This window comes from Sporothrix brasiliensis (genome assembly GCF_000820605.1).
Source record: "Sporothrix brasiliensis 5110 chromosome Unknown Cont20, whole genome shotgun sequence".
In the NCBI taxonomy this organism is placed as follows: Eukaryota; Fungi; Ascomycota; class Sordariomycetes; order Ophiostomatales; family Ophiostomataceae; genus Sporothrix; species Sporothrix brasiliensis.
Window position 1 is genome coordinate 4,032,762 of NW_024467139.1, and position 24,595 is coordinate 4,057,356.

General features: G+C 52.4%; 6 protein-coding genes and 1 non-coding gene across 7 annotated transcripts; 4 read left to right on the plus strand and 3 right to left on the minus strand.

Annotated features, from left to right (window-relative positions):
• Window positions 1–400: 400 nt before the first annotated feature.
• SPBR_08003 (BolA domain protein) lies at window positions 401–756 on the plus strand (the record flags this gene model as incomplete). Its single annotated transcript, XM_040766254.1, has 2 exons — window positions 401–488; window positions 554–756. 2 exons carry the CDS (start codon window positions 401–403, stop codon window positions 754–756), a joined length of 291 nt encoding a protein of 96 aa, XP_040617074.1.
• Window positions 757–1,398: 642 nt separating this feature from the next.
• SPBR_07551 (histone chaperone ASF1) lies at window positions 1,399–2,451 on the minus strand (the record flags this gene model as incomplete). Its single annotated transcript, XM_040765805.1, has 3 exons — window positions 1,399–1,813; window positions 1,887–2,235; window positions 2,343–2,451. The coding sequence occupies 3 exons, from the start codon at window positions 2,449–2,451 to the stop codon at window positions 1,399–1,401; spliced, it is 873 nt and encodes a 290-aa protein (XP_040617075.1).
• A 1,291-nt stretch (window positions 2,452–3,742) lies between these two features.
• SPBR_06439 (cleavage stimulation factor subunit 3) lies at window positions 3,743–7,403 on the plus strand (the record flags this gene model as incomplete). Its single annotated transcript, XM_040764695.1, has 3 exons — window positions 3,743–4,690; window positions 4,798–6,280; window positions 6,400–7,403. 3 exons carry the CDS (start codon window positions 3,743–3,745, stop codon window positions 7,401–7,403), a joined length of 3,435 nt encoding a protein of 1,144 aa, XP_040617076.1.
• Window positions 7,404–9,503: 2,100 nt separating this feature from the next.
• Window positions 9,504–12,783, plus strand: SPBR_06486 (eukaryotic translation initiation factor; the record flags this gene model as incomplete). Its single annotated transcript, XM_040764742.1, has 4 exons — window positions 9,504–9,845; window positions 9,913–10,035; window positions 10,109–10,201; window positions 10,327–12,783. 4 exons carry the CDS (start codon window positions 9,504–9,506, stop codon window positions 12,781–12,783), a joined length of 3,015 nt encoding a protein of 1,004 aa, XP_040617077.1.
• A 967-nt stretch (window positions 12,784–13,750) lies between these two features.
• Window positions 13,751–13,824, minus strand: SPBR_09542. The gene has a single exon. It is a non-coding gene; the product is annotated as a tRNA-Lys (tRNA).
• A 598-nt stretch (window positions 13,825–14,422) lies between these two features.
• Window positions 14,423–19,187, minus strand: SPBR_06346 (uncharacterized protein; the record flags this gene model as incomplete). The annotated part of the gene is made up of 5 exons (XM_040764603.1): window positions 14,423–16,533; window positions 16,596–16,621; window positions 16,805–17,465; window positions 17,545–17,778; window positions 17,867–19,187. 5 exons carry the CDS (start codon window positions 19,185–19,187, stop codon window positions 14,423–14,425), a joined length of 4,353 nt encoding a protein of 1,450 aa, XP_040617078.1.
• A 784-nt stretch (window positions 19,188–19,971) lies between these two features.
• SPBR_07098 (uncharacterized protein) lies at window positions 19,972–21,574 on the plus strand (the record flags this gene model as incomplete). Its single annotated transcript, XM_040765352.1, has 2 exons — window positions 19,972–21,027; window positions 21,101–21,574. The coding sequence occupies 2 exons, from the start codon at window positions 19,972–19,974 to the stop codon at window positions 21,572–21,574; spliced, it is 1,530 nt and encodes a 509-aa protein (XP_040617079.1).
• Between the last annotated feature and the right edge of the window lie 3,021 nt (window positions 21,575–24,595).

Sequence of the window (24,595 nt, forward strand, 5' to 3'; positions counted from 1 at the left end):
AAGCAGAGCACGTTTCTTGTTCAAACCGATCTCGCGTCTCGTTCAAGAGAAAACAATTGGCTCTACGAAATACTGTTGGCTGGTAGAGAATCCTGACTCAAAACGTACGTACGACATACAGTGCGCAAATCTACTGACGACATTAAGTCGGATTTGCTGCCAAAGAAAAACAGCCCGGTCTTACACTCAGAGAAAGACTCACATAGGCAGGCAACGTCCCGCGAAAATTTCAGTTTGCTTCCTATTTTCGGACCGTCTTATCAATCTGATAATCCACACGCAATAGCGACATCCAAGGCATTCTCGCGACACCGGGGCTCCGTGTTTTCACATCCTTCCGCCCTGTCTTTGCGTTCCCCCTATCCCGAGTTTTTCGCCGCCCATCCACAGATCCCCCACAATGGCCGAACAAATAACCGAGCAGTATCTGGTGGCCGCCCTTCGCGACAAGCTCCAGGCCGAGACCGTCGAGGTCACGGACGTTTCCGGTACGTTGTCCGCGGAGCATGCGTGCTTTGTTTCCTCCCCGTGCCCTCCTCGCTGACAATCACAGGCGGCTGCGGCCAAGCGTTCACCGCGATCATCGTGTCGCCACAATTTTCGGGCCTCAACTCGCTGAAGCGCCACCGCCTCGTCAATGCCGCCCTGCGTGAAGAAATCAAGAACATCCATGCGTGGAGCGCAAAGTGCCACACGCCAGAAGAGTGGGCGAAGGAGAGCAACAAGTCCGTAGATACGACGGCGGTGACGGTATAAGAAGCCAGGACGGTGGCGGGTGGGAAGAGACAAAGAGCGCGGGTTTCTGGCTCGTTAACCTCATGATTACCGCAATTTACGAATTTCATTCGGGAAGCACAGTTGGCAAAGGATACTATGCGTGGTATATATTGCGCGTACACGTCATACGTGCCGAGTAGATGCTGGCTCCGTAGAGTGATTGTTTGCCGCATGTCACGAACCTTGGCGATTCCACACAACTGCACGCGCCTCGTTTCGAACAAAACTGTCTTCGGCGGACAGCACGGTTTGGATGGCGTGAGTGCGTCTACAAACCGAAAGATCATACAAGTCCTTACTCATATGATCGAGCGATAAACAGTAGGGATACAGCCGTAGTGCTTGTATTGCTTATATTGCTGGTATATTTGTGAAAGAGTGATATGGCTCCGTAATGTATCTCACCGTAAGCGAGCCCTTTTTGGTGATCCCCCCTCGTCACATAGTCGGGTGCTCTTCTAAAATCGAATCCAAAAATAAAAACTGAAAAAAAGCACGCGGATTGACAAATGCAGAAACAAATAGAGCAATAGAGCAAGCAATGAAACGTGAGACAAATCGCAAATGGAGCGCGCAGAAGCGGACATGAACAATTAGTGCCCATTAGAACGAGGCACAGTCTTAATGCGACATCACCTCGACCGGGTGAGGACCATCGGGTGCAGGCTTGTCCGAATCAACGTCCATCGCATCGTCCTCGGCACCTTCGGCAGCCTCGGCGCCCTCGCCCTCTTCGTCCTCCTCAATCTCGTCGTCACTCTCGCCTTCAATATCGACACTGCCATCGTCTGACATCTCGTCCTCCTCACCATCGGCCTCCCCTTCAACCTCGCCCTCGCCACCAGCCTGCGCGGGACCAGCTTCGTCGGCGCCGTTCATGGCGGCGTCCTCGCCCTCGGGGTTCGGAGCAGGCGCGGCCGTCTCATCCTCCTCGGCGTCTTCGGCCTCGTCGGCACCGTACTCTTCCTCGTCTGCGGCCAGATCGGCCTCGGGCTGTTCGGGAGGGAACTCCGCTGGTGCTGATGCGTCGGAATCCCTGGATAGTTAGTGGGGAACAGAAATGACATGTTTACGGTACTGTGTATTTATGACACGCGGATGGGACGTACCACTTGATGGCGAACCGTGTCACACGCGGCTTCTCCGCCAGCACATTGCGGCGGATGTGGTCGACCTGTGGCTTGGCCGGCGGGTCTGCGTTGAGCTCGTCCGAGTCGTATTCGTTGTTCACATAGTAGCCAACGCGCACAAACTCGCGGCCGTCGTATGCGCACGTCAGCAAAATGACAGTCACGCCCAGGATCTCGGCATCGGGGATGCGCTTCACGTCTGGTGGGTCGGCCTCGAAGATGAACTTGTTCACGCCGACGGGAATCGGTCCGACGAGCAGCGAGTCGAGCTCCTGGTCGTGCTGATCGCTGGTGGCCGAGCCGACGTACGTCAGCTTCCACTCGAGGTCTGTCAACGGTTGGTGTCATGTTAGTTTCTGCGCTGCTGCCTAGTTCCATTCTGCCGCCGCCCTCGCTCCATGCAGCTTGGAGTTCAACACAGGACACCTGGCCTACCCTTTTCCAGCTGCTCGAGACACTCAAAGGTGATTTCGAACTCATAAGAGTCCGTGAACTTGGCGGGGTTGTTGGTGACCTTGACGTCAAGGAGCGATACAATTGACATGTTGGGCAGTTATGAAGCCGACTGGACGGTCGGTTTGAGGTTATTTGAGGCTATTTGTGGGCGCACAAAGGTCGGGAATGCAGGCGCTTTTGAAGCGTGGAAAGTTGGGTCGTTTCAAGAGGAGGCGACTTCGATAGCGAGGAACGAGGATATGCGCGGCGGTGAAGAGTGAGACGGGGCGGATTGGATGAATAGCCTGTGATGGAAGTAAAGAAAGGAGATTATTGGAAAAAGACACGATGAAAGAAGTGGCGTGCCTGTATTTATGTTGTTGTGGTCAGCTGTTGCTGTCGGTGGTGCGAATGGCGGGCGTCGTCTCTGGCTGGTAAGGAAGACGCAAAGCTGTTAAAACGCGGTCGCGCCGAGGGCCTAGTGTGTATCGCACCTGCCTCCCACCCCAACGAAGGCAAGGACGCGTTAAGTGGTTACGCTTCGCCGCCTGGGACGCGCTCTTGCCTGTCGTTGGTCAGGGAGTTAAGGAACGTATTACTATGTAATCCTTATTTCCCTTTTTCGTGGCTGGGAAATATAGAAGGCTGGCTGGTTGGTTCAGTACGTCTTAAATTCGCTAGGCCTAACTAGGAATAACTCATTTACGTTCTGCATGCAGCTTTTCCATTTTAGCGCAGGCCGGCAGCATTGCTTGCTTTCAGTTCAAATCTTTGCCTTTCCATCTCCCAAGGGCGCATCGACGTGAACAAATATACAGCATCGACAGCCAGTCGTGGCGACGAACGGCAACAGTTACGGCACTGAGACAGTTGACTGACCAACTATCATCTCTCCGTATTACACAGAACTTCCATTGCGCTCTCGCTGCCCTCTATTGTCTCTGTTCAGCATAGCGATCGAGCCTGCTATAGCTTCCCATCATCGGTCATCATCCATCAACAACTCGACAAAGACGGCGTAGAGGACCATCCACGCCCATCAATCCAACTTGCGTTTTTGGATAGCGACGGCAGTCTTCACTTCGCCGGAGAAGCTGTGAGGGCAGGGTCGACGTGCGCGCGCGGCACGAGCAGCAGACGCTGAGATAGCAGCTCACGCGACTGCTCAAGAGTCGGTCGACTCGCTCTCTCGCCCTTGAGCGTTGATCGCGGGGCATCGACGGTATGTCAAGACACACTCGGCGGATGCTATAGACATTTGAGTTGGAATCCAGACATGGAGCCTAGTGCAGCTTCCGCGTGTTGTTGACAGTCGCTAACTTCAAATTTAGGTTCACCTTCACGACGTGATTGGGTCGTCCACACCTCGAAACTAGCCACCGCGGCCACTACTTGCGATCATGGCGTCGACTGCCGGCGAAGCCGCGGCCCCGCACGGTACCGACTGGGCTGAGAATGGAGCGGCTATGGATGAACAGGAGGCTCCCTCTGATATGATGCAAATTAGCGAGAGCGAAAAACAAGCTACAGATCTTGATGTCCCTGATGCTGTTGGTGATGCTGTGTACCCCCCCACTGTTGCTGTTACCGAATATGACCCCGGAGCAGCAATTGTTCCCACTGGTGATGAGGCTTCTGACGAAGAAGAGGAAGGTGGAGAGGAAGACGAAGGCGAGGAGGAGGAAGGTGGAGAGGAAGACGAAGGCGAGGAGGAGGAAGGTGGAGAGGAAGACGAAGGCGAGGAGGAGGAAAAAGGTGAGGGTAACGAAGAAGACGCTCCCACAGACGAACCGCACGACGGTACTACGGATGCCATAGAACCGACAGAGTCGACAAATCCAACACCTACGGCTGCACCAGCGTCGATTAAAAAACCGAAAGCCGTGGGTGGCTTCCTCGCTGAAGACTCCGACTCGGAAGACGAAGACAAAACCGCACCGGCAACAGATGACGGTGACGGCGAAGAGTACGACCCGGAACAGCTGACAAGCACCTATGAACCCCCAGCGTCGACAAACAATGGTGCCCAGACGACATCAGCCCCGAACGATGGCCCCTACGGATCCTCTCATAATAATACACAGCACGCCCAGTCTGCACCGCCTCCAGTACAAGCACCACCTCAGGGTGGCCCGGTTGTGCCAGTACCGCAGCAGGCCTCCGAGCTTCTCGCACCGCTTGGCCTTCCTGGTGCGACCTCTGTGGCCGCTCTTGAGACACGGGTCAAGGCTGACCCGCGCGGCGCACTCGACTCGTGGCTTGCATTAATCGATGACCACCGTAGGAACTACCGATTTGACGAGGCTCGGTCGACCTATGACCGGTTCTTCGAAGTATTTCCTCAGGCGGTAAGTTTGCTTGCTATGCGTTACCATGTTCCTGTTCCTGTACCTATGTATATTGCAGCTCTTCATTCGTGTTTTCTTCCTGCGACTAACAACTGCTTCATTCCTAGGCTGAGATGTGGGTTGCCTACCTCAATATGGAGCTCGAACTCGAAAACTTTACCGCGGCAGAAGCCATCTTCAACAAGTCACTGACAAAGGTTGTCAACGTACCGCTCTGGCTTGTTTATCTCGACTATGTGCGGCGGAGGAACAATCTCACTGATGCCGGTTCCGAGGCACGGACGGTAGTTGCTCGCGCGTACGAGTTTGTCCTCGACAACGTTGGCATCGACAGAGACTCTGGCCGAATTTGGCAGGACTACGTGCAGTTTATCCGCTCGGGCCCTGGCACTATCGGTGGCAGCGGCTGGCAGGATCAGCAGAAGATGGACCAACTGCGCAAGGCGTTCCGACGCGCCACCAGTGTACCAATCTCCAATGTTAATCAGCTGTGGAAAGAGTACGACCAGTTTGAGATGGGACTGAACAAGATCACCGGCCGCAAGTTCCTAGCCGAGCGCTCTCCGGCTTACATGTCCGCGAAGAGCGCCAATACCGCGTTGGACAACCTGACTCGTGGACTGAGCCCAACGACACTCTCGCACCTGCCGCCCGTCGCTGGTTTCGAGGGCTACCAGGAATACATGGCACAGGTCGACCTTTGGCAGAAGCGGATTGCCTGGGAGAAGTCGGACCCGCTCGACCTACAAATCGACGAACCGGAGGTCCTCAAGGTACGCATCTTGTACTGCTATAAGCAAGCTCTGATACCGCTTCGGTTCTGGCCCGAGCTCTGGGTGGAGGCGGCCGAGTGGTGTTTTGAGAATGACATCAGGGAGAACAACCGGGAGAAAGGCCTAGACTTTCTCGTCGACGGCATCGAAGCCAACCCAGAGAGTGTCTTGCTCGCGCTTAAGCATGCTGACCGGATCGAATCGACTTACCCTGTCGAAGAGGGCGACGATGCCAAAGTGGCCCGTGGAGCCGCTGTCCGCAAGCCGTACGACAAGGTCATCCAGGCGCTGCGCGATCAATACAAAGCCGTGCAAGATCGCGAAAAACACGACTTGGAGCGCCTCGAGGAGAGATTGGCGGCCTCAAATCAGCAGCCCAACAACCACGATGACGACGACGACGACGACGACGACGACGACCGCCGCGGGTTCAACGGCGAAACCCGCAAGACAGCAACAGATGAAGAGAGGGAAAGACAGACTGCTTTCATCAAGCAGGGCTACGTGGTACAGATGGATACGGTCTCCAAGTGCCTGACGCACGTATGGATTGCCCTAGCTCGTGCGATGCGCCGCATCCAGGGCAAAGGCAGCCCGCAAGGTCCCTTGGGAGGCCTGCGGCATGTGTTTGCCGAGGCGCGCAAAGGTGGTCGTCTTAAGAGTGACATCTACGTTGCCGTTGCGAAAATGGAGTGGAAGTGCTACAACGACAAGGCCGGTGGCAAGATTTTTGAGCGCGGCGCCAAGCTGTTCCCCGAGGACCCGTACTTTATGATTGAGTACATTAAGTACCTGACAGCCCACGGAGACAACACGAGTGAGTCAAACCATCGTCGTACAACCAACCTTCACATGGCCTGGGCATCCTTACTAACGCAAATGTAGACTCCCGGGTTGTTTTTGAGACATGCGTAAACAAACTCGCACAGAAGCCAGAGACTGTTCATAAGGCGAAGCCTCTCCTGGCGTACATGCACAAGCGCGAGGCCGAGTACGGCGAGCTGGCTCGTGTGAATGAGCTGGAAAAGCGCATGGCGGAGCTGTACCCCAACGACCCGAAACTGGCCCTGTTCAGCAAGCGGTTTGCAACGGAGAAGTTCGACCCGGTCAGTGCTCGCCTCATCATCTCGCCTGCGACGCAGCTTCGACCTCGCCTGATCCTGCCGTCGGTCGAGAAGCAGCCGGCCTCCCTGCGCAACAGCCCGATGCCTGGCCACGGATTGCGGGGTAACAGCCCGCGGATGCAGTTCTTGCACGCGCCAGGAGGCAGTGGCGGCGGCACCAACTCGCCCAAGCGACCTTACGTCGCCGATGACTACGATGACGCCAGCGGCAGCCTAAACAACCCACCACGCAAGATTCTCCGTGCGGTCGAACAGCGCGAGTTCCAGCGCGGCGAATCACCCCTCAAAGGTGCAGCCGGCCGTCGTCTGGATCAGCAACGGCGACTTGGCGGCGCCAGCGGTGGTGGATATGGCGGCTACGGGGGTGGTCCTAGTGGTGGTCCGCCAGCACCGCTGCCGACCATGGTAACCTTTTTGCTGGGCCAGATCCCGCCCGCTCCGCAGTACAACGGTCTCCGCTACACGGCCCCAGGCCTTGTGCATCTGCTACGAGAGACGGAGATCGATCCCAACGCTGCGTACGAGGCGTCACGGCGAGGCGGTGCTGGTATCCGTAACTATGGCGCGGGCGGCCGTGGGCAGCACGTCCGGCAGGTATCGGCATCGGACTACCATGGGAGCAGGAACTCACCCGGACTTGGTAGTGGAGGACGTGTTGCATCGGGTGGCTACCAGCAGTCATCGCTGCGCCCGGATTCACAAGATGCATACGAGCCACCGCCAGCGCAAGGCAGCGCACAGCAGTACGACTGGCAGCAGCAGCAGCAGCAGCAGCCGCCGCCGCCACAAGGCCAATTTGGCGGGTACCGGTACTGATTTACCTACTAGGTCTAACTGAGATGAGATAGACAGGAGGCGGGTTTGATTTACTGGGCAGCGCATTTTGCACCAGGGAGATGCAGCCATATTGCGTGCATGTAAAGTACATTTCAAGAAAATCAAGAGACGACCTTGGTACTACTGACATGTGTTGCTTTCAGAACGACGTGGGATGCGACTGATTTCTTCGCATACTTTTTATTCAAAAATTAACTAACATATCTGATTTTATCTGTATCCATTGCATTGCTTTGGTTCGACCACCAAGCGTTTGCTGGCACTGCTATTCGTAGTCATTCTGCTGCTTAGTTGTGGATAGCTCAATGGCAGAGATTGAGAGCTTGTCGCCCGATAAAAAAATGGCTCCCTCCTTGCTTTGCAATACTATTGTCTACCGATTATCGGGCCTCGTCGTTCCTTCCTTCTTCGTCAATTGCTAACATTATATGGCTATCCTCAAGCTAGCTTATCGGGTCACATCACAGCCGGACAGGTTGTCACCACGGTCCGACAATAGGAAAGAACGCTCCTGAATAGGAGGCACTAAGGTACAGCTTCCTTCCCTTTGGTGGACAGAGCAGTAACGGGCTTTCCACTGAATGAAGACTCGATTTTGAAGACAAGGAAAGAACGATTCTGACAGAACAGTCATTGTAGGCAAGACGTACCAGCCGAATAATCGTAGCCAGTACCTAGTACGAAGGTGGAGTGAAGACTGCCTTGCGAAAAATAGCTGTGTGACTACAAAGAGCAGTCCAGACAGGGCATAATAACGCAGAGAGGACTGATGCGAAGGCTATGTCAGGCTGGCATTGTAATTATAGACAGCTTGGTTGACGTTCGTGTGCTCCTTCCATTTTCATTTAAATGCTTTTAGTCCGGACAATCGCTCCTTCCTTGGCTGTGCCCTGTATTGACGCCCTCTGTTTGGCGTGGCAACTGCCTACCGCGTCTTCTTTCGAGAGTTTTTCTTCTTCTTTTTTCTCTTCTTTCTGTCTCTCCACTCTGTTTTCCTCCTGTCTCTCTACTCACCAGAGACAGTGTTGGTCGTTTGTTATCGCCACTGCATCTCCCCTGGCTCTGCTGTCAAATCCTGGTCACCAGGATCGAACCAGCTTGACCAGGACCAGCTTGCCTTTGCGTTGTTGTCTACATTGACTGTCTCTGTTGTTGTTCCTCTCTCTATTTTCTCTGTTGCCTGTCAAATACATCATCACCATCTGCGCGCTTCGGTGGTGTTGTCTTACGTCACGGTGCTGACTTTATTTGTTTGCTTCCCTCTCACCGTATCGGCGTCTGCCGCAGCAAGCTCTTGTCACATTGGTATCGAATATTGCCAGTACTTGCGTCTAAATCTCCAAATATCAATCACATTCAAATCTACTTCAGATTTGCGCTGGTACGTTTATCATTTGATGTTCATAACGACATCACCTACACCCGATCACCGCATCACCACCCCAGCGACTTTATGGCCCTCACCTTGTCATCCTTTTGAACACCACCTCTGCGTCGTCTCCCGCCTCACTTCTATCATCTCATATCTTTGTCTACATGTGACAGCATTTGTTTGCCAGTCTCTCTGTTTGTCACGTCGATGAGTGTTCGTCACCTTACCCACGATCTCTCCTCCCACGACTATAAATATCTTCCTCAGCCCACCTCCCTACCTACATTCCATCTCACTCCCTCTCCCCCTCCCTCTCTCCCTTCGTCTCTCTCTTTTTCTTCAACAGCCTCTTGAATCCGACCAAACGCCTTCTTAAACTCTCTTCTACGCACTCGAAAGAGTCACTGTTTTCCAAATCTCACTTGCACCCCGTCCTCGGCCTCTATACGCACCTCTCAATACCACTCCTCAGAACCTGCAGCCCGGTACTGTTACTCCCCCTTCGTAAATTTCTATCCCTCTAACACAGCTAAGCAGAGGGCATTGTGCGTCGCTTGAATTGATGCAAGGTATGTTTACTGCAAACTCCTGTCGCTCTCCTATTTCAGATTGTTATCGCATGGGCAACTCGAAGTAAAGCAACACCATGAGATACGAGAGCTAACCACCCCTTGTTTTATGTTGGCAGCCTGCTATTTCCTTTGAAAATGACAGGTCGTCCTCCGCAACAGGGCGGACCGCCACCCGGTGGCCAACGCCGCCTCTCGCAGGGTTCCCAGAGCGGTGGACCTCCTCGCGGGATGGCTCACCAACGTGGCACGTCGCAGTCTTCCCAACAGGGACGCCCTCCAAACCTAGATGTTTCCCAGCAAATCCCGTCGGGCTCGCCTGGTCCGTCTAGCCCCCGTGGGCCGCCAAACCCGTTTGGACCCGGTTTGGGTTTTGATCCCGCCCGCAACAAGATAGAAGAAGCGAAGCGCCGGGAAAAGGAAGTTCCCAACCGGATGGACCTGCCGCCTGAGGCGTACAGCATGGCACGTTTATTTCCTGTTTCCCTTCTTTTTTTTCTCCTGCCTCAGCTCATATACATACTAACCAACATATTCTCTTTTATAGGATGGCAAGAAGCCACTCTTTGCTGCCCGCCCGGGCTACAACGAGAAGGACAAGCCTCTCAACATTCGGGTGAACCAATACCGAGTGGAACAGACCAACAGTGTCACTGTGTACCAATACGCTGTAAGATACAACTATCCAATTGCCGAAGCTGACATCGAAAATTAAATTCATATTTCTAACGCACCCCAAATAGGTGTCGCTGGTTCCTGAGCCACCCAAGGCCATCGTCTACAAGAAGTGCTGGGCGTCTCATGCTGTCCAAAAGCAACTCGAGCGACAGCCCCAGGTCTGGCTCTACGACGGGCGAAGCTTGGCCTGGTACGTCCATATTCTTCCACTTTCTATATATTTCATTCCTACTTGAAGACAAGTCCTCCTAACATTACATTTCACAGGTCTATCTGCAACCAGCCAGGCCCCGTCAAAATTGCGATTGACCTGGATGCTGAGGCGGGCAAGACAACCCGCCCGGGGCATCCTAATCAGTATATCATGCTGATTCGGCAGACAAGTGCCATCTACCTGGACAGTCTGATGTCATACCTACGTGGGAAGAGCGGGTGGGATACTCACATCTTGGAGTGCATGAACTTTTTCGATCACGCTCTCCGTCAGAAGCCGTCGCAGTCCATGACTGCTATCCGTCGTAATTTTTACCACCCGCAGTCGCCGAAGCGCGATCTCGACGGCACCATCTATGCCGCAAAGGGCATTTACGCAGCGTTCCGGCTCTCTGAGTCGGTTCGCACGGGTGGCAGCGGTCTCGGTATTAACGTGGACGTTGCCAACACCACGTTTTGGAAGGATCAAACCCTTGACAAGCTTGTCATGAACCTGATCAACATTTCCAGCGACAAGTGGAACGTTCGCACTGCTACAGAGGCCGCGCAGCTTTTGCGGCCCATCCAGTGGCACCTGAACACCAAGCTCAAAGAGCCGACCATGTCCGACGCCTTCAAGGTCATGCGTCGCCTCCACAAGCTGCGCTTCAAGGTCTTTCACCGGGGCAAGACAAACGACTCGAAGATCTACACGATCGCCCGGTTTGCTTGGCACCAGAGATTCATGTTTGAGGGTGCGACGTCTGAGACCTACACGTTCACGCTTCGTAAAACTGGAGAGACTCGGACAGTCTACGACCACTATCTCAAACAATACGACGTCCCACTTCAGTACCCTAAATACCCAGTCATTGAAACGACACGTGACGGGGCGTTCCCTCTTGAAGTCTGCCATATTCTTCCCTGGCAGCGCTACAACTTCAAGCTGAATGGGCAGCAGACGTCTGACATGATCAAGTTCGCTGTTACGCGGCCCGCTGAGCGTGCCAAAAGCATCATGGAAAATGTGAAGCGACTGGGTTGGGACTCTGACGAGTACCTGCGCGAGTTTGGCATCCGTGTCAACCCCGACATGTCCAAGGTGCAGGCCCGCCTCCTCAAGCCGCCTGTTGTGAGCTACAAGAACGGCAACGCCACCCCTGGCACGAGCGGACGGTGGGATCTCCGTTCGAAACTGTTCTACATCAACAACAAAGGCCGGGAGTTGCGTTCGTGGGGAGTTGCTGTGGTGGACAATTGTATGGACTTTCCAGCCGTTCAGAACTTCATCCGCGTCTTTACCAAGACCTTCAAGGATCACGGTGGCCTTGTCGAGAAGAAACCACACTTGGCGAAATTTCCCCGCGGCAAAGATCTGGGTGACGCGTACCAAGAGGCGTACGATGCCACGACAAATGTCAACGGCGGAGAGGATCCGGTCATCATGTTTTGGATTCTGCCTTCCAAAAACTCCTTTCCGTATTACCGCTTGAAGAAAAACGGCGAGTGTCGCTACGGCATGGTTTCTCAGATGCTGAATGCTGCGCATGTTGCCAAAGCTCAGCCCCAGTACTGTTCCAATGTTTCGATGAAGGTCAACGCCAAGCTCGGTGGCACCACCTGCCGCGTTCCGGCAGAGGGCGGATCTCCTTCTGCGCCGGCATTTTTCAACCAGCCTACCATGATCATTGGTCTTGATGTGTCGCACGGCTCAACCAACATGAAAGGCGAGCTGGAGCCCTCCATGGCCGCCATGGCCGTGTCGTGGGACAAGGACGCCGCCAAGTACTCGGCATTTTGTCAGACCAATGGCTACCGCCAAGAGATTGTCAATCCAGTTCGGATGAACAGCATGTTTGACAAGGCACTTCGGAAGTGGACTGAAACGCTCAACTGCAAGATGCCTGCGCATGTGTTCTACTTCCGTGACGGTGTCAGCGAGGGACAGTTTATACAAGTGATGGACTTTGAAGTTGCCCAATTAAAGGAAATCTTCCAGAAGCGTTGTGGCCGCGTGCCCAAGTTCACTGTTATTGTGGCCACGAAGCGTCACCACATCCGCTTCTTCCCAGAGCCCAGCTCTGCCGACCGCAATGGCAACCCACTGCCTGGTACCCTGGTGGAAAAGGAGGTGACCCACCCTTTCCACTACGACTTCTACCTATGCTCGCACACTGCCATCCAAGGCACTGCACGCCCAGTTCATTACCACGTCATCCACGACGAAGTCAAGATGCCACCCCATCTTTTGCAAAAAATGATTTACCAGCAGTGCTACCAGTATGCGCGCTCGACAACCCCGGTGTCTCTACACCCGGCGGTTTACTATGCTCACATAGCTGGTGACCGTGCTCGGGCTCATGAAAACGTTGAATCGGATCGCAAGGACCCGGAGCTCATCAAGAAATCGGTGGAGAACTGGACGGCGAAGAAGTCCTCGGGTAGCATCACGCATCCGACGGAGTCTCTTCCTCTTCTGCCATTCGGTGCCAAGGAGTCCCATGAGAAGAATCGCAACTTCACGCCGTGGACGATGTGGTTCATCTAAGACACTATTTGTGTGTGCTCAGCTCTCTACGTCGTTGACTAGGAAATGCGGGTTTGCAAAGGCAGCACTTTTAAAGGCCATGGTTCCTGAGATTCGATGATTTTTTAACGACAGCATTGTTTCTGCACTGTTATATGCCATGTTTTTTTTTGTTTCAAGTTAGTCGCACGAAGAAGGAGCCGAGATGCTGTTGTGTGCAGGCACCTGCAAGAAGCCAAAAGCACAGGATGTGATGGATCTCACGGGAGATGTGCAAGCACTGTGCTGCAGTTGGTTGTCGTTGCGCTTGCGTTTGCTTTTATATCTTATTTAGAGGATCTCCGTGCTGTCGAGACGAGATGCCATTACAGATAGTTATATGAAAACTTGAGTTCTACTCCAAAGAAAGGACAAAAAGCTAGCCGGTGACAAAGCCGTAGCATGCCGCCCCATCGACTCAAGTTGCAAGTCGTAGGCGATCCGCGCGCTGCAAATGCGATTTCACGGTTTCTCAGCTAAGACGTGTCGATGTTTATAACGGCGATCGCCAACTTTCTACCAAGCCCCTGCGTGTCTCGCTTTGATTGCTCGTGGCTACTTTTTCGTATGTATGCATATGCTCAGACAGTCTGCCCATTTGACCCCCTAAGCTCCCTATATTCTTCCGACACCATTTATGTCCGTTTTATTTTATGCATTTTTTCTTTTTCAGCCACCCATTCTCTCGTCGACAACTGTACATAAATTTTGACCTTACTTATTTTATTGCCACCTTTTTTGGGAAATTTTTGAACGTAGAAATGGCGGCGTTTTAAGTTGAAAATGCCAATTTCAAGCGGACATTGGAATATATTATTTCTAACATCGAAAAAGTGGGGGAAAAGAAAGAAAAACAAAATAAGAACAAATTGTTGATACTGGAACGAAAACAAAAATCAAAATAAGTGAAAATCGACAGTTAAAATAGTTGTCGATAACACTGGATATTTACCCGATACGGGGGTCGAACCCGTAACCTCAAGATTAAAAGTCTTGCGCGCTAGCCAATTGCGCCAATCGGGTCGTATTGTAATCGCATACGCGGACTATTTCATAATATCAAGGGAGGTCTGAAAGGTAAACGTAGTCTTATTGCGACCGCGAAAATGAGCACATGGGAAATCCATGCACAGAATCCATTAATAGACGTTTCCCGATATAGGATGACCTTTCATTCATAGTAGTACACTCGCCGGGCTTTCGTGCCATTTATTTTAATTCTGGAAATTGAACCTTCATTTTTAGGCGTCATCCACTAATTGGGGACCACCGCTGGAGTGCTGTTGGGAACCACTGATTAATATCACGATAGGATGTACAGGTTACAAACCTCAAATTGTATAGACTGGTTTGTTTCGTTATTTTCTATATATATATATATAGTTGGGGGGGGGGGGGGTGTAGTGTAAGTAACAAGCATGTCCAAAATACGCCACAGTTAATTATCAATTTGAGCGGTTGTCATGATCTTCATACAATGAGAGAAATAGACTGGCAGGAAGTCTCGCCTTAAGGCTACAAATGACTCCTACTCGACCCACATTCCAATTCACTCATCATTGTGGCGTACCAAGGGGCAGCTCCCTCTAGTTATGCCCACCAATTCCAAAACGAAACCATCTTAACCACTGCGAGCTTTTAGCCCGGCAAACAGTTCACAGCGTTGCACGAGTTCGGCTGGTGTGCCAAAATCAACCACCATTCCGTTGTCCAGCACCAAGGCACGATCATAATCCATCACAGCCTCGAGTCGATGGTTGATAGCAATCAAAGTCTTGCCAACAAGCCGTGTCTTGATGAGGTTCTCCATCTTTTCCTCTGTATCCTTGTCCACACTGCTTGTCGCCTCGTCCAGCAGCACGATACCACCCCTGTTCTCGCCTTGTGCGCCCTCGCGCCTCTCAACTTCGAGAATGACTCGGGCAACGCTTAGCAGCTGCTCTTCGCCTACCGAGAACTTGAAGCCTCCTTTGCTGGCTGTCAGCCCGCCGGGTGTGTTCATCACCATATCCAGAACGCCGCATTCGCGGAGGACCTGGACAAGATGTTCGTCAGAGAAGGCCGCATGGGGATCGATCCACTGACGCAGCGTATCAAATCCAAGGTGTGGAGTGTCCTGGGAAATAATGTAAAAGCTTTTGCGGAGCTTCTCTAAGGACATGTTGGTGTGTCTAAGACCGTTGACAAAGACAGACCCAACAGGGATGTTGACCATGCGCAGCAACGCGAGATGCATTGTTGACTTGCCTGAGCCCGTCTTGCCGCAGATTGCGACGCGTTCGCCGGCGCGGACATCAAGCGTGACGCCCCGAAGGCTCCAGTGCTGGCCCTGCCGGGGGCGACCGCTTTCGTCCTGGGCAGTAACTGGGTCCACGTCATCCGTAATAATGTCATCGTACGTTGCCCAAATATTCTCAAATCGAATGGTGCCAACACCGGGATCCTGGATTGCTGGGAGCTGCTGACTACCCCCTGCGGCGACGTCTTCTTCAATGGCAGTTTGGCGGTGGAAAAGACTGATGCGTGCAATAGCACCAAGTGACGTTTCGAGGCCTGTCCAGGCCGTCACAAACTGTGTGATTGTCTCGCCAAAGGTGACGGCGTTGAGGAAGGCAACACCAACGGCGCCAGGGCTGATCCTGGATTTCGAGGAACTCTTCAAAGCGACTGACGTGCCCAAGACAACCACCACGAGACCAGCAACGCTCAAGTTCAGTACCAGTTGCAGCCACCGCTGCACTGCATACAATAAATACAGTGGTTCTTGGGAGCGGTCCATCTTGTCGTCAAACCTGTTTCTTGTCTTGTCCACCCAGACTGGGCCATGTGCGCGGATGGTCGAGAGCCCATCACCTGCACCTGTCTCAGATATCTTGGTAACGAGGGCAGCCTTGGCTTCCAACTCATGAAGACGAAGCTGTTTCGATGTGCGCAGATAAAAGTGCTGTACAGCATAGAGTAGAATCAGCATGGCAGGCACGACACCGAGGGCAGGCCACGAAGATGCAGAAGCAATCAGTGCCACCTGAATGAGGGCCGTGAAAAACTCGGACGCCGTATTGAAGAGATCCAAGGGTAGCTGCATATCAACCAGCATCAGATCCTGACTAAACCGGTTGAGAGTGGTGCCTGTGTCGATTTGGCTGATGACTGGGAACTGCGCTTTGAAAACGGTCGTAGCAAGTTGTCCGTGGAGGTTTTCGCCAGAACGGGAGACAATATTAAACTGCTGGTGATAAAGCCATGCGGTGAGGACAAAGAGAGCCAAGACACCGAGTCCAGCGTAGACGCCCAGCCAGTATCCAAGAGGTTTGCTGCTGTCACCAGAGTCCACAGCGTCGGTCCACCACTGGATCCATACGTCGGAGAACTTGAAGCTGATGGCCCAGGAGATAGCACCAAACAAGAAAACCGTCGAGTGTACCCACCCCACGGATTTGAAGTAGGCTTTGAACACGGTCAAGTCTCCAAGGAGCTTGTGTGCCATGGCCACTCGCGGAGGCTCTTCTTCCTCGGATGTGTGTTCCTCGTTTTCTGAAAATCGTGGTTTTGGGGTCGCGTTGGTAGCGTTGCTGGCAACCTCGGGCTGTCCAGCCTCCACTATATTCAGTGATGCAGACGGCTCATCCTCACCGCCATGGCCTTCATCAGCGACAATATCCAAGGAGAACCTGGACAGGTGTCCGGATTCATCGATTCGATATGCCTCGTCAGCCAAGCGAGCAATGTTTTCTGCAGACATGTTAGCAAAAGTAAGTATTGTGAAAGCATATTCTCTCCCTAAAGAAACATACCATCATGCGTGCTGTAGATAATGGTTCTGTCAGAGTTGGCAGGGTTAAGAAGCATCTCGGAAACATGTCGTTGCGTCTTTCTGTCCAAGGCGCTAAAGCCATCGTCGATGATTAGCAGACTACTTTTTGTTGATAGAGCACGGGCGAGAGCGAGTCTCTGACGCTGTCCACCACTAAGTGTAACTCCGCCGGTGCCAATGGCTCCCGACGTAAAGGTGGGCAGCTGGATGATGTCGTCGAGCATGCAGTTCGAAGCAATCTCACGGTAGAAATCAGAGTCGAACGTCTCACTGCCGTACTGCATCAGGTTTCGCTTGGCAGACATGTTTTCGAGCCATGGCTTTTGACTGCAGTAGGCAAGGGATGTAGTCGGAGACAGCGAAAGTACTCCGTGGGTTTTGTACACCTCGCCAATTATGCCCTTCAAAAGAAGCGTCTTGCCACTGCCAACGGGCCCAACAATCGCAATCTTTGATCCTTTCTGGACTTCAAGATTAATATTTGTGAGAACAGGAGTGTCGGACTCGTTCCATGCGAGTGACACATCCTGTAGTGAGACAATAGGTGCGTCGGCGCTGCTGATAGCTCTCTTTTCAGCAAAGGCGCCGTTGTGTCCATTTCTGAAATCTCTGAAATCGGTTTTTTCTTTCAGCTGAAGGAAGGTATTCAGCCGGCCGAAGCAGCCATGGGCAGCACCGAGGCTGGGCAGTACCTGGAAAAGCTGGACCAACGGCGAAGATAAAAGAGCAATAATAACCAAGGACGTGAAAATGGTGGATATGCTAAAGTCTTGGTGCCCGCCGCCAGACGTCCCAACACCGACGTAAACGCCCAGAATAAGAGGCGGGGACAGGATCATAGTGCAGTATGCTGTGAACCAATTCACATCAGTTACGGTTTTGCGTCCGGACAAAGGTAAGCTTTATAGAAATTACAAAATTTGACTTACACAAGAAGCAGGATATGACAATGATCCAGCGAAAAGGAGCCGAGTCCTTTATCTCCGCCGCCCGTAGCTTGTTCAGCATCCCATAGGCCACATCGTCTTGAGAGGTCATTTTAATACCCTTGAGGCTGTCCAGCATGTGCTTTGTGCTCTTCAGGCGCTTCTGTGTGGCGGCAAGCCATTGCTGCTGACGCGCACCCATCCGCTTCACACTCTGCGTAGAAGCCAAACCGGCGACTGTCGCTGTCAGTACGAAGGTTCACTATTGGCACAGACGTGTTCTTTCGTTTCGTTTCGTTTCTTTTTTTTTTTTTTCTCAACTCACTTGCAGCAACTCCAAGCATGACAAGGCATGACGGTCCAAGCTGCCGATAGAGCAGCCACGTCGCCAGGCCCGTTTCGATTGTGCCAGCCCACACCTCGTGGCCGCGGGCACAGGCGCGCATGATCCGTTCCACGTCGTTGACCACAAGCGTCGTAGCCTTGGACTCTATGTCATCACCCTCGGGCAGCTTCATCAACTTGTCGAAAACAACACCTGTGAGTCCGCCACGAATCATTATGGAACACCGGTAGGCCTGGTGCCAGTACCAGCTGGTGGCCGCCGCAATGCCAACGTATGTAAGAGCGGTAGCGCCGATGAGTCCATATCCATAATTGCGCGAGGCGGGCTGGTTTGGGTCTGTCTCTGACTGCAGGTAAGTCAAAGCCGCGTTTGCGAGAAATGGCTGTGTGAAGGAAAACGCTGTGACGGCGAGCCTGGCGATGATGGGGCCTGCCAGGAGATGGCCGAGCGACGAAAATGTGAGAACAATAAGACGATTTGTTGACACGTTGGCCGCGCTCTTGTTCTCTTTGTTTACATACTGGTCGCGAACGCACTGAAATTTGGGCCGGAGGCGCACGGAGAGCAAGCGGTCGTCAATAGGACCAAAATCAGTCGCCTGGAGGGCGTTACGGTAGCCGACTAACAGCAGGCTGTTCAGCCAGTGGAACACAGTGCGGCTGATGGGCCCGGCCAGTATTTCGGCGGGGACCTTTTCATTTTCGCGGAGCAAAATAAGAAGCGCTTTCTTGCCTTTTGTCTCCAGGTAGAGAAGCACAACTCGAATTGCAACGGTGGCGGTCAGTGCGATGGCCAGCCCAATCTCTGCGCCGTTGGTAGAGCCGCTTGCTCTAGCGACGAGCCAGGACGTGCGTGTCCGTGTGGAATCAAAGAGGGATGTCAAGACGAGGAAAATCGACAAGAGCGCTGAAGGTCGGCGCGATGTAAAGTGCTCGATATGCGAGACCAGTGGCAGAAAGATGCTTGTCACAACGAGCGAGACAGCAGCACTGGGTATCGACGTGGTTGTCTTGTTGGGCGCCCGCGCCTGGAAAACAAGGACTGCGACTTGGGCTGCTGTCAATGCCGCAATGGAACAAAGCTTCAGCGGGTAGAGACGTCCACTGCGCACCAAGGCAGGCGATTTGTGTCGATACGCAATGACGACAATGGCGCTGGCCAACAGAGCAAACGTGCCAGCAGGGATGATTGTGAGCACGGCCTCTTCAAAGAGAACTGTAAAATCGAACTCTCGACGGCAAGACGCGACAGCTGGGCCGAAAAGCGTATCGGCCGCGAAGCCGCACAGAGATGGGTCCATGACAGAGCTATGTCGATGTCTGTTGATTGTGCCGCTCGTCTTAGTGCCTGGATCAGATTAAGCTTAAAACGAATAGAAAGTGAAAAGAATGAGCGCGACACACTGGGTATTTCTCTCCGAAACGACATGCGACACGCAGTCGATCATTGCAGTGATTACCCGAAGGATGCGGCTTGGGTCAGCCAAAGCGGCAACGGTGGCAGAGATGCGCCCAAAAGTACGGTTCCGGGCCAAGCCTGAAGAGGAAGGAGACTGGCCGCAATCATGGCGTGCTGCATGCTAATAGCCTTTGCTATGAGAAGCCATTCAACATTGTTGATGTCTTGGTCAAACCGGGACAATGAAGGAAGCCTTTTGCATTTCGACATTGGCATGGCCATTCAGGGGTTCGATTAGCTGCCATTGCGTGATGGTGTTGTGTCAGGTTGGTCAGTCGTAAGCAGCCGGTCTAAAGCCCCATGCTCCGTGTTCCCTAACCTGCTGCCTGGGAATTGATTGCCGACAAGGAGTATTCCACACCGTTGATAGCGTCTCGCGAAGTTGCAATGCTCACGATTTAGAAAAGTACGCGTCAACAACTTTTTTTTTTTTTTTTTTTTTTGGCGGGCAATCACTTATTCCGATGACCGCATAGCTGTTGTAGGGCGGGAAGGTGCGATCAATAAGAGACTGGACACCGTACGTTCAATCAAAGCGTGGTCTCGTGTGGTCTTTGCCAGGAAAGAGCGACCCGGAACACCCCTACGTCCTTACATTTTAGGGCAAGAACGTACGACGACGCGACATGGCAAGCACTATCCACGAAGAAACGCCCTTGCTGGCCGATGATCGCATCGACAGCGATGTTGATGCTGGCCTTGCGAGGCCGGGCGCGGACACAGACAATGATGAAAATGCCGTCGCAGGTTCTGTTACAGCAGCCCACCGCCGTCGAGTGATGATTGTGGTCTTCGCACAGGTCATTATGATCGACTTCGCCGCCTTCTTCCTGGACGTGCCCCAGACAAGCATCCTCGAACGCATTATCTGCGACCGGTACTACAACACTGACGGCGCGAAGAGCGGCGCTGACAATGGCACAATTAGTGTACTGCCGGACTGCACAGCCGGACCCGTCCAGACGGAGCTTGCGACCATCACCCAGATGCTCAACACATTCAACCGTCTGCCAAGTCTCTTTGTGGCCATCCCTCTGGGCATGGCAGCCGATCGCTATGGTCGACGTCCCATCATTATCCTCGTCCTTGTCGGTGCGCTGCTTCAGGACGCCATGGCCAAGGTCGTGCTGTGGCGTCCAGACCTGTTTGCACCGCGTCTCATATGGCTGTCATCCTTGGCCGGCTTTGTTGGTGGCAGCGATGCCGTGGCGTCCTCCGTGGTCTATCTCGTGGTGGCAGATGTGGTCTCGCCACAGGAGCGTGCGCAGGTGTTCTTTGCCTTGACGGCCTGCCAGAAGATTGGGGAGATTGCCGGCACGCCGCTGAGCTCACTGTTGATGTACACGTTCAGCCCCTGGACGCCATATCTCCTGTCCACAGCACTTACACTGCTCGCACTTGCAGTTTTGCTGCTCTACCTCCCAGAAACACTGCAGAAGACCAAAACTGTACAGTCAGTGGCGGCCTCGGATGCAGACGAGGAAGCGGAGGAAGCAACCAACGACGCGTCGTCAGCGCGTACGAAATCGGTAACCCGTGCGATTGTGCCTAAGTTCCGGCCTCTGTTGAAGACCAATATTGTTGCCGTCATATTGGCCTTCTTTGTGTCGGCACTCGGGCGACAGGCAACCAGCTTCTTGCTGCAATATATTCATCAGCGATTCAACTGGACATACGAAAAGGTAAGACAAGCAAGTCAGCCGTGCAAAAGCAATGAAATATACACATGGTGCCGTTTTTGCTAACAGCCATTAGGCAAGCATCCTGGTCACGCTTCGCGCAGCAGTGGACCTCGCCTTGCTCTCCGTTGGCCTTCCGCTTTTCAATCGGATTCTCGTCCAGCGTTATACGCAGAACGCATATGCCAAGGACCTTTTGATCAGCCGTCTGTCTGTTGCCTTCTTTTCCATTGGCTCGCTGGGCATTGCGCTCGCACCGGTCGTGCCTCTGGTGGCCCTCGGTATTATTGTATTTGCGCTTGGCTCAGGCTTTCCTCCCGCAGCACGGAGTCTGGCCACGTCCTTTGTTCGACAAGACGAGGCTGGTCTGCTGTATACGGCGTTGGCCCTGGCACAAACAATCGGTGGGCTTACGGCCGGGCCGCTTCTTGCGTTCTCATTCGAATGGAGCATCAACCATCTCGGTCACGACTGGACGGGCATCCCCTTTGTCCTTGTTGCCGGTTTGTTTGCATTTGGATTCATGGCTCTTACGTTTGTACAAATATAAGCAACATGCTTTCTCCTTGTGTACTAGTATCCGTACTAGAGACGTTAGTTATCTTCAAGGAAGACCGTTGATTAGGAAAATTAGAAGGAATCGCCTTGTTTTACAGATTAAAGCGAACATGTGCTATTCTAGCCGCCGCTTTTTGCGGATTCAGCAGCGGCGAGAGTCACTAAGGAACAGTGTACATAATACAAGGCTCTTACAAGTCCAATTAAACGCCGATAAAAATAAGTGCCCCTTTTCACCGACTTCACCTTGTCATTATTTATTAGTCGTAAACCGTTCTTTTTAAAATCCGTTTTGTATTATTTTAAGGGGTTTTAATAATAAGGGTGTACCGCGATCATACCCGGTAAGAGATTGAAGGATGCGACAGTTCATTGAGGCTTTGTAGGCGGACTTCGAGGTAGTAAACTGTATCCTTGAACATCTCATCATATTCCCCAAGCACTTGAGAGAGATTGTCGTCTAGATTAACGCAGAAGATGCGATCTCGACGTTTGTTGTGAATAATTGCCACCAGTCGCATCTTTCCATGTCTTGCCAAGATCCAATGCAACTTCATCTGCCGAATTGTATACTTACATCCAACAATTCGAAATAACTCGACCAACTGTAAGATCTCCCAAAGGAGGAAACTCTTCATGTGCAAAGCGCTTTTCAACCTCGGTGTCCTCCAAGTCCTCATACGGCCGACGCCATGCTATGATCTCGTAAATGGCCGATCCTAGCGCAAATAGCTCGCGTTTCCGAACGGGCCGGCAGTCAAAGGTTGCGTCCGCGGCACGGCAATTCATACCGCGCTTTTTCGCACACGGCTAGCCTTGTAACTAAGGTACCAACTTTCTGCCTGGAATAGGTAGGAGACCGTTATACCGGATTTGTGCAACTGTCTAGATTAGGCGGACCTGTATCTACTTCTATTTTGGGATTTAACCTCTGTCTAGAGGTAGACATAGTTAAGAGAATTAACAGCTTCAAATTTGGCAATCTTGCTGAACAGTACGAGTAATTTGACCAAATCGGGGGCGCGGAGAGGTAGAGTTGGCTGAAAGTAGCTAAGGCGTAGGAGACCATTGTTGCAATATCAACATATTTACATGCGGGGAAGCACCAGTCGCATCACGGCTCCGTGATAATTCCCATCCTCAAGCAACTATGCTACTCCCATGTTTTCGTTGCCAGAGCTCTGGATAAAAAGAGAACAACATCATAGGCTATCAAATAGGGCAGCCCGCATCCGTTCGCATGGGTGAATGAGACATGCCAGTGAGAGGCAACTCTCTGAGAATTTTGACGAGCCAGTCGCATCTCAGTCTCGTCAAAATAGACAGGAGAACTGGGCCTCGGTCTTGAAATTGGACCTCCTTTCAAAGAGTGACAGACCGTGTGTGTCAAGCTTCGTATCGAAGTCACCTTTTCAGCTCACGTACTTCTTTTTATGTTGCGGGTACACTGTTCCACCAAGTTGTTTGGTGGCTCTCTTGGTTATCCTTAATCTATAAAATATTGTACGGCGTTGAATTGAAGCTCAGACCTACTCCCGATATATCGATATCCCTACTACGGGACGCACTTGTATTTAAATATACTTAAGAACCAAACTACGATGACATTAAATGTGCTTTTCTTTCTTTTTCTTCTTTTTTTTTTTTTCGTTTTTGGCAAAATCATAGTCCCAAAATCCAGACTGTCCCCAAGCAGAGTTCTTCATGAAAGGCACATTGCAGCTTTAGATCCGAACCTCCTTAAATGTTGTTGAGGTCGAAATGCATCCGCACCCTGACCTTTTTTCCTCTCGGATTCTCCCACTCCACCTATCAAGCTCCTGGTTTGCTAGTCGCTTTCAGGATGCGGGTCACAAACGAGCCTCGGCTTGGTTCAAGAGCACAGGGGCCAAGAAAATTTCCGGCGAGCCAAGATGGACATGGGCAATGGAGAAAGATGCCAAGATAAACAGATGCCCAGACTCAAAGGGAGCGAACACGCAGATGCCATTGGCTTACGATATGCATGACGAAGTCCGCCCAATTTGTATTGGAATATCCGTCATCGATGCTAGCAGTTGTCTACGACTTTCCTCCGACTTACAATTGTTCTTGCCGATTTGCGCCAAGCCTCTCCCCCGCAACCACGGAGTAAAGAGGAGGCAAGGGGGCATCAACGCTACGACAACGACTGCTGCGGAATGAAAAGAGTGCGGGGAAGGTGGAGAGATGGACAGAATGGGCAATGGAGATGCAGCGGTAGTCCCACACGGATCTAGACTCAACCCTGTAAGCCTCCTCAGTATGAGCGCGTGTCGTTCCTTCGCGGTCTCATCCCTCTCCTTCTTCCGCGAGCTCAATTAGTTTCAGCCACAGAACCTATGGAGAATATTATAAATATATATTTGTTTCGGGTGCCTTTATGATACCTCGGGATGCTCCAGTACATTTTTTTACATTTTTTGCAGTAATTGTATATGAACTTGAGTAAGATACGATAAAGGAGACTCGAACAAGCAATCGCAAAGCACAGTCAGTCTGGTCACGAACACGAACCAAAGATAGAGCGCAACTTGCAAATGAAGGGCAAAGACTTGGAAACGACCATGCGCCAGATATGCACGCCGCAACACTACAGACACAGACAGCAATACAACATTGGTACTAGCTGGCAGCGACCTAGTCACCGGCCTTGGCCACTTCATCGGGGATCGCCCCGAGCACCTAAGAGGCGAAGGAGAGGGGAAAAGTGGCTTTCCCGGGAGTTGCCTGAAGTGGAAAGGTCATGACATGAGAAATGTTGGGGGAGGAACGAGGAGAACAAGATCAAACTCATGACGTACAACGTACTATTCCTCATAGGAAACGACGAAAGAGCAGAAACTAGTCGAGTGACGGTAATAGAGACGGGGCCGTGTAGCCATCACCTTTTGTCCTTCCCTTGGCTCGAGAACCAAGGCCTGTCGAAATTATGCACTGGATGTCGAGCAGTTTTGTTGCCCCTTCACAGTCTGCCCTCCTTGGCGCGCTTGTT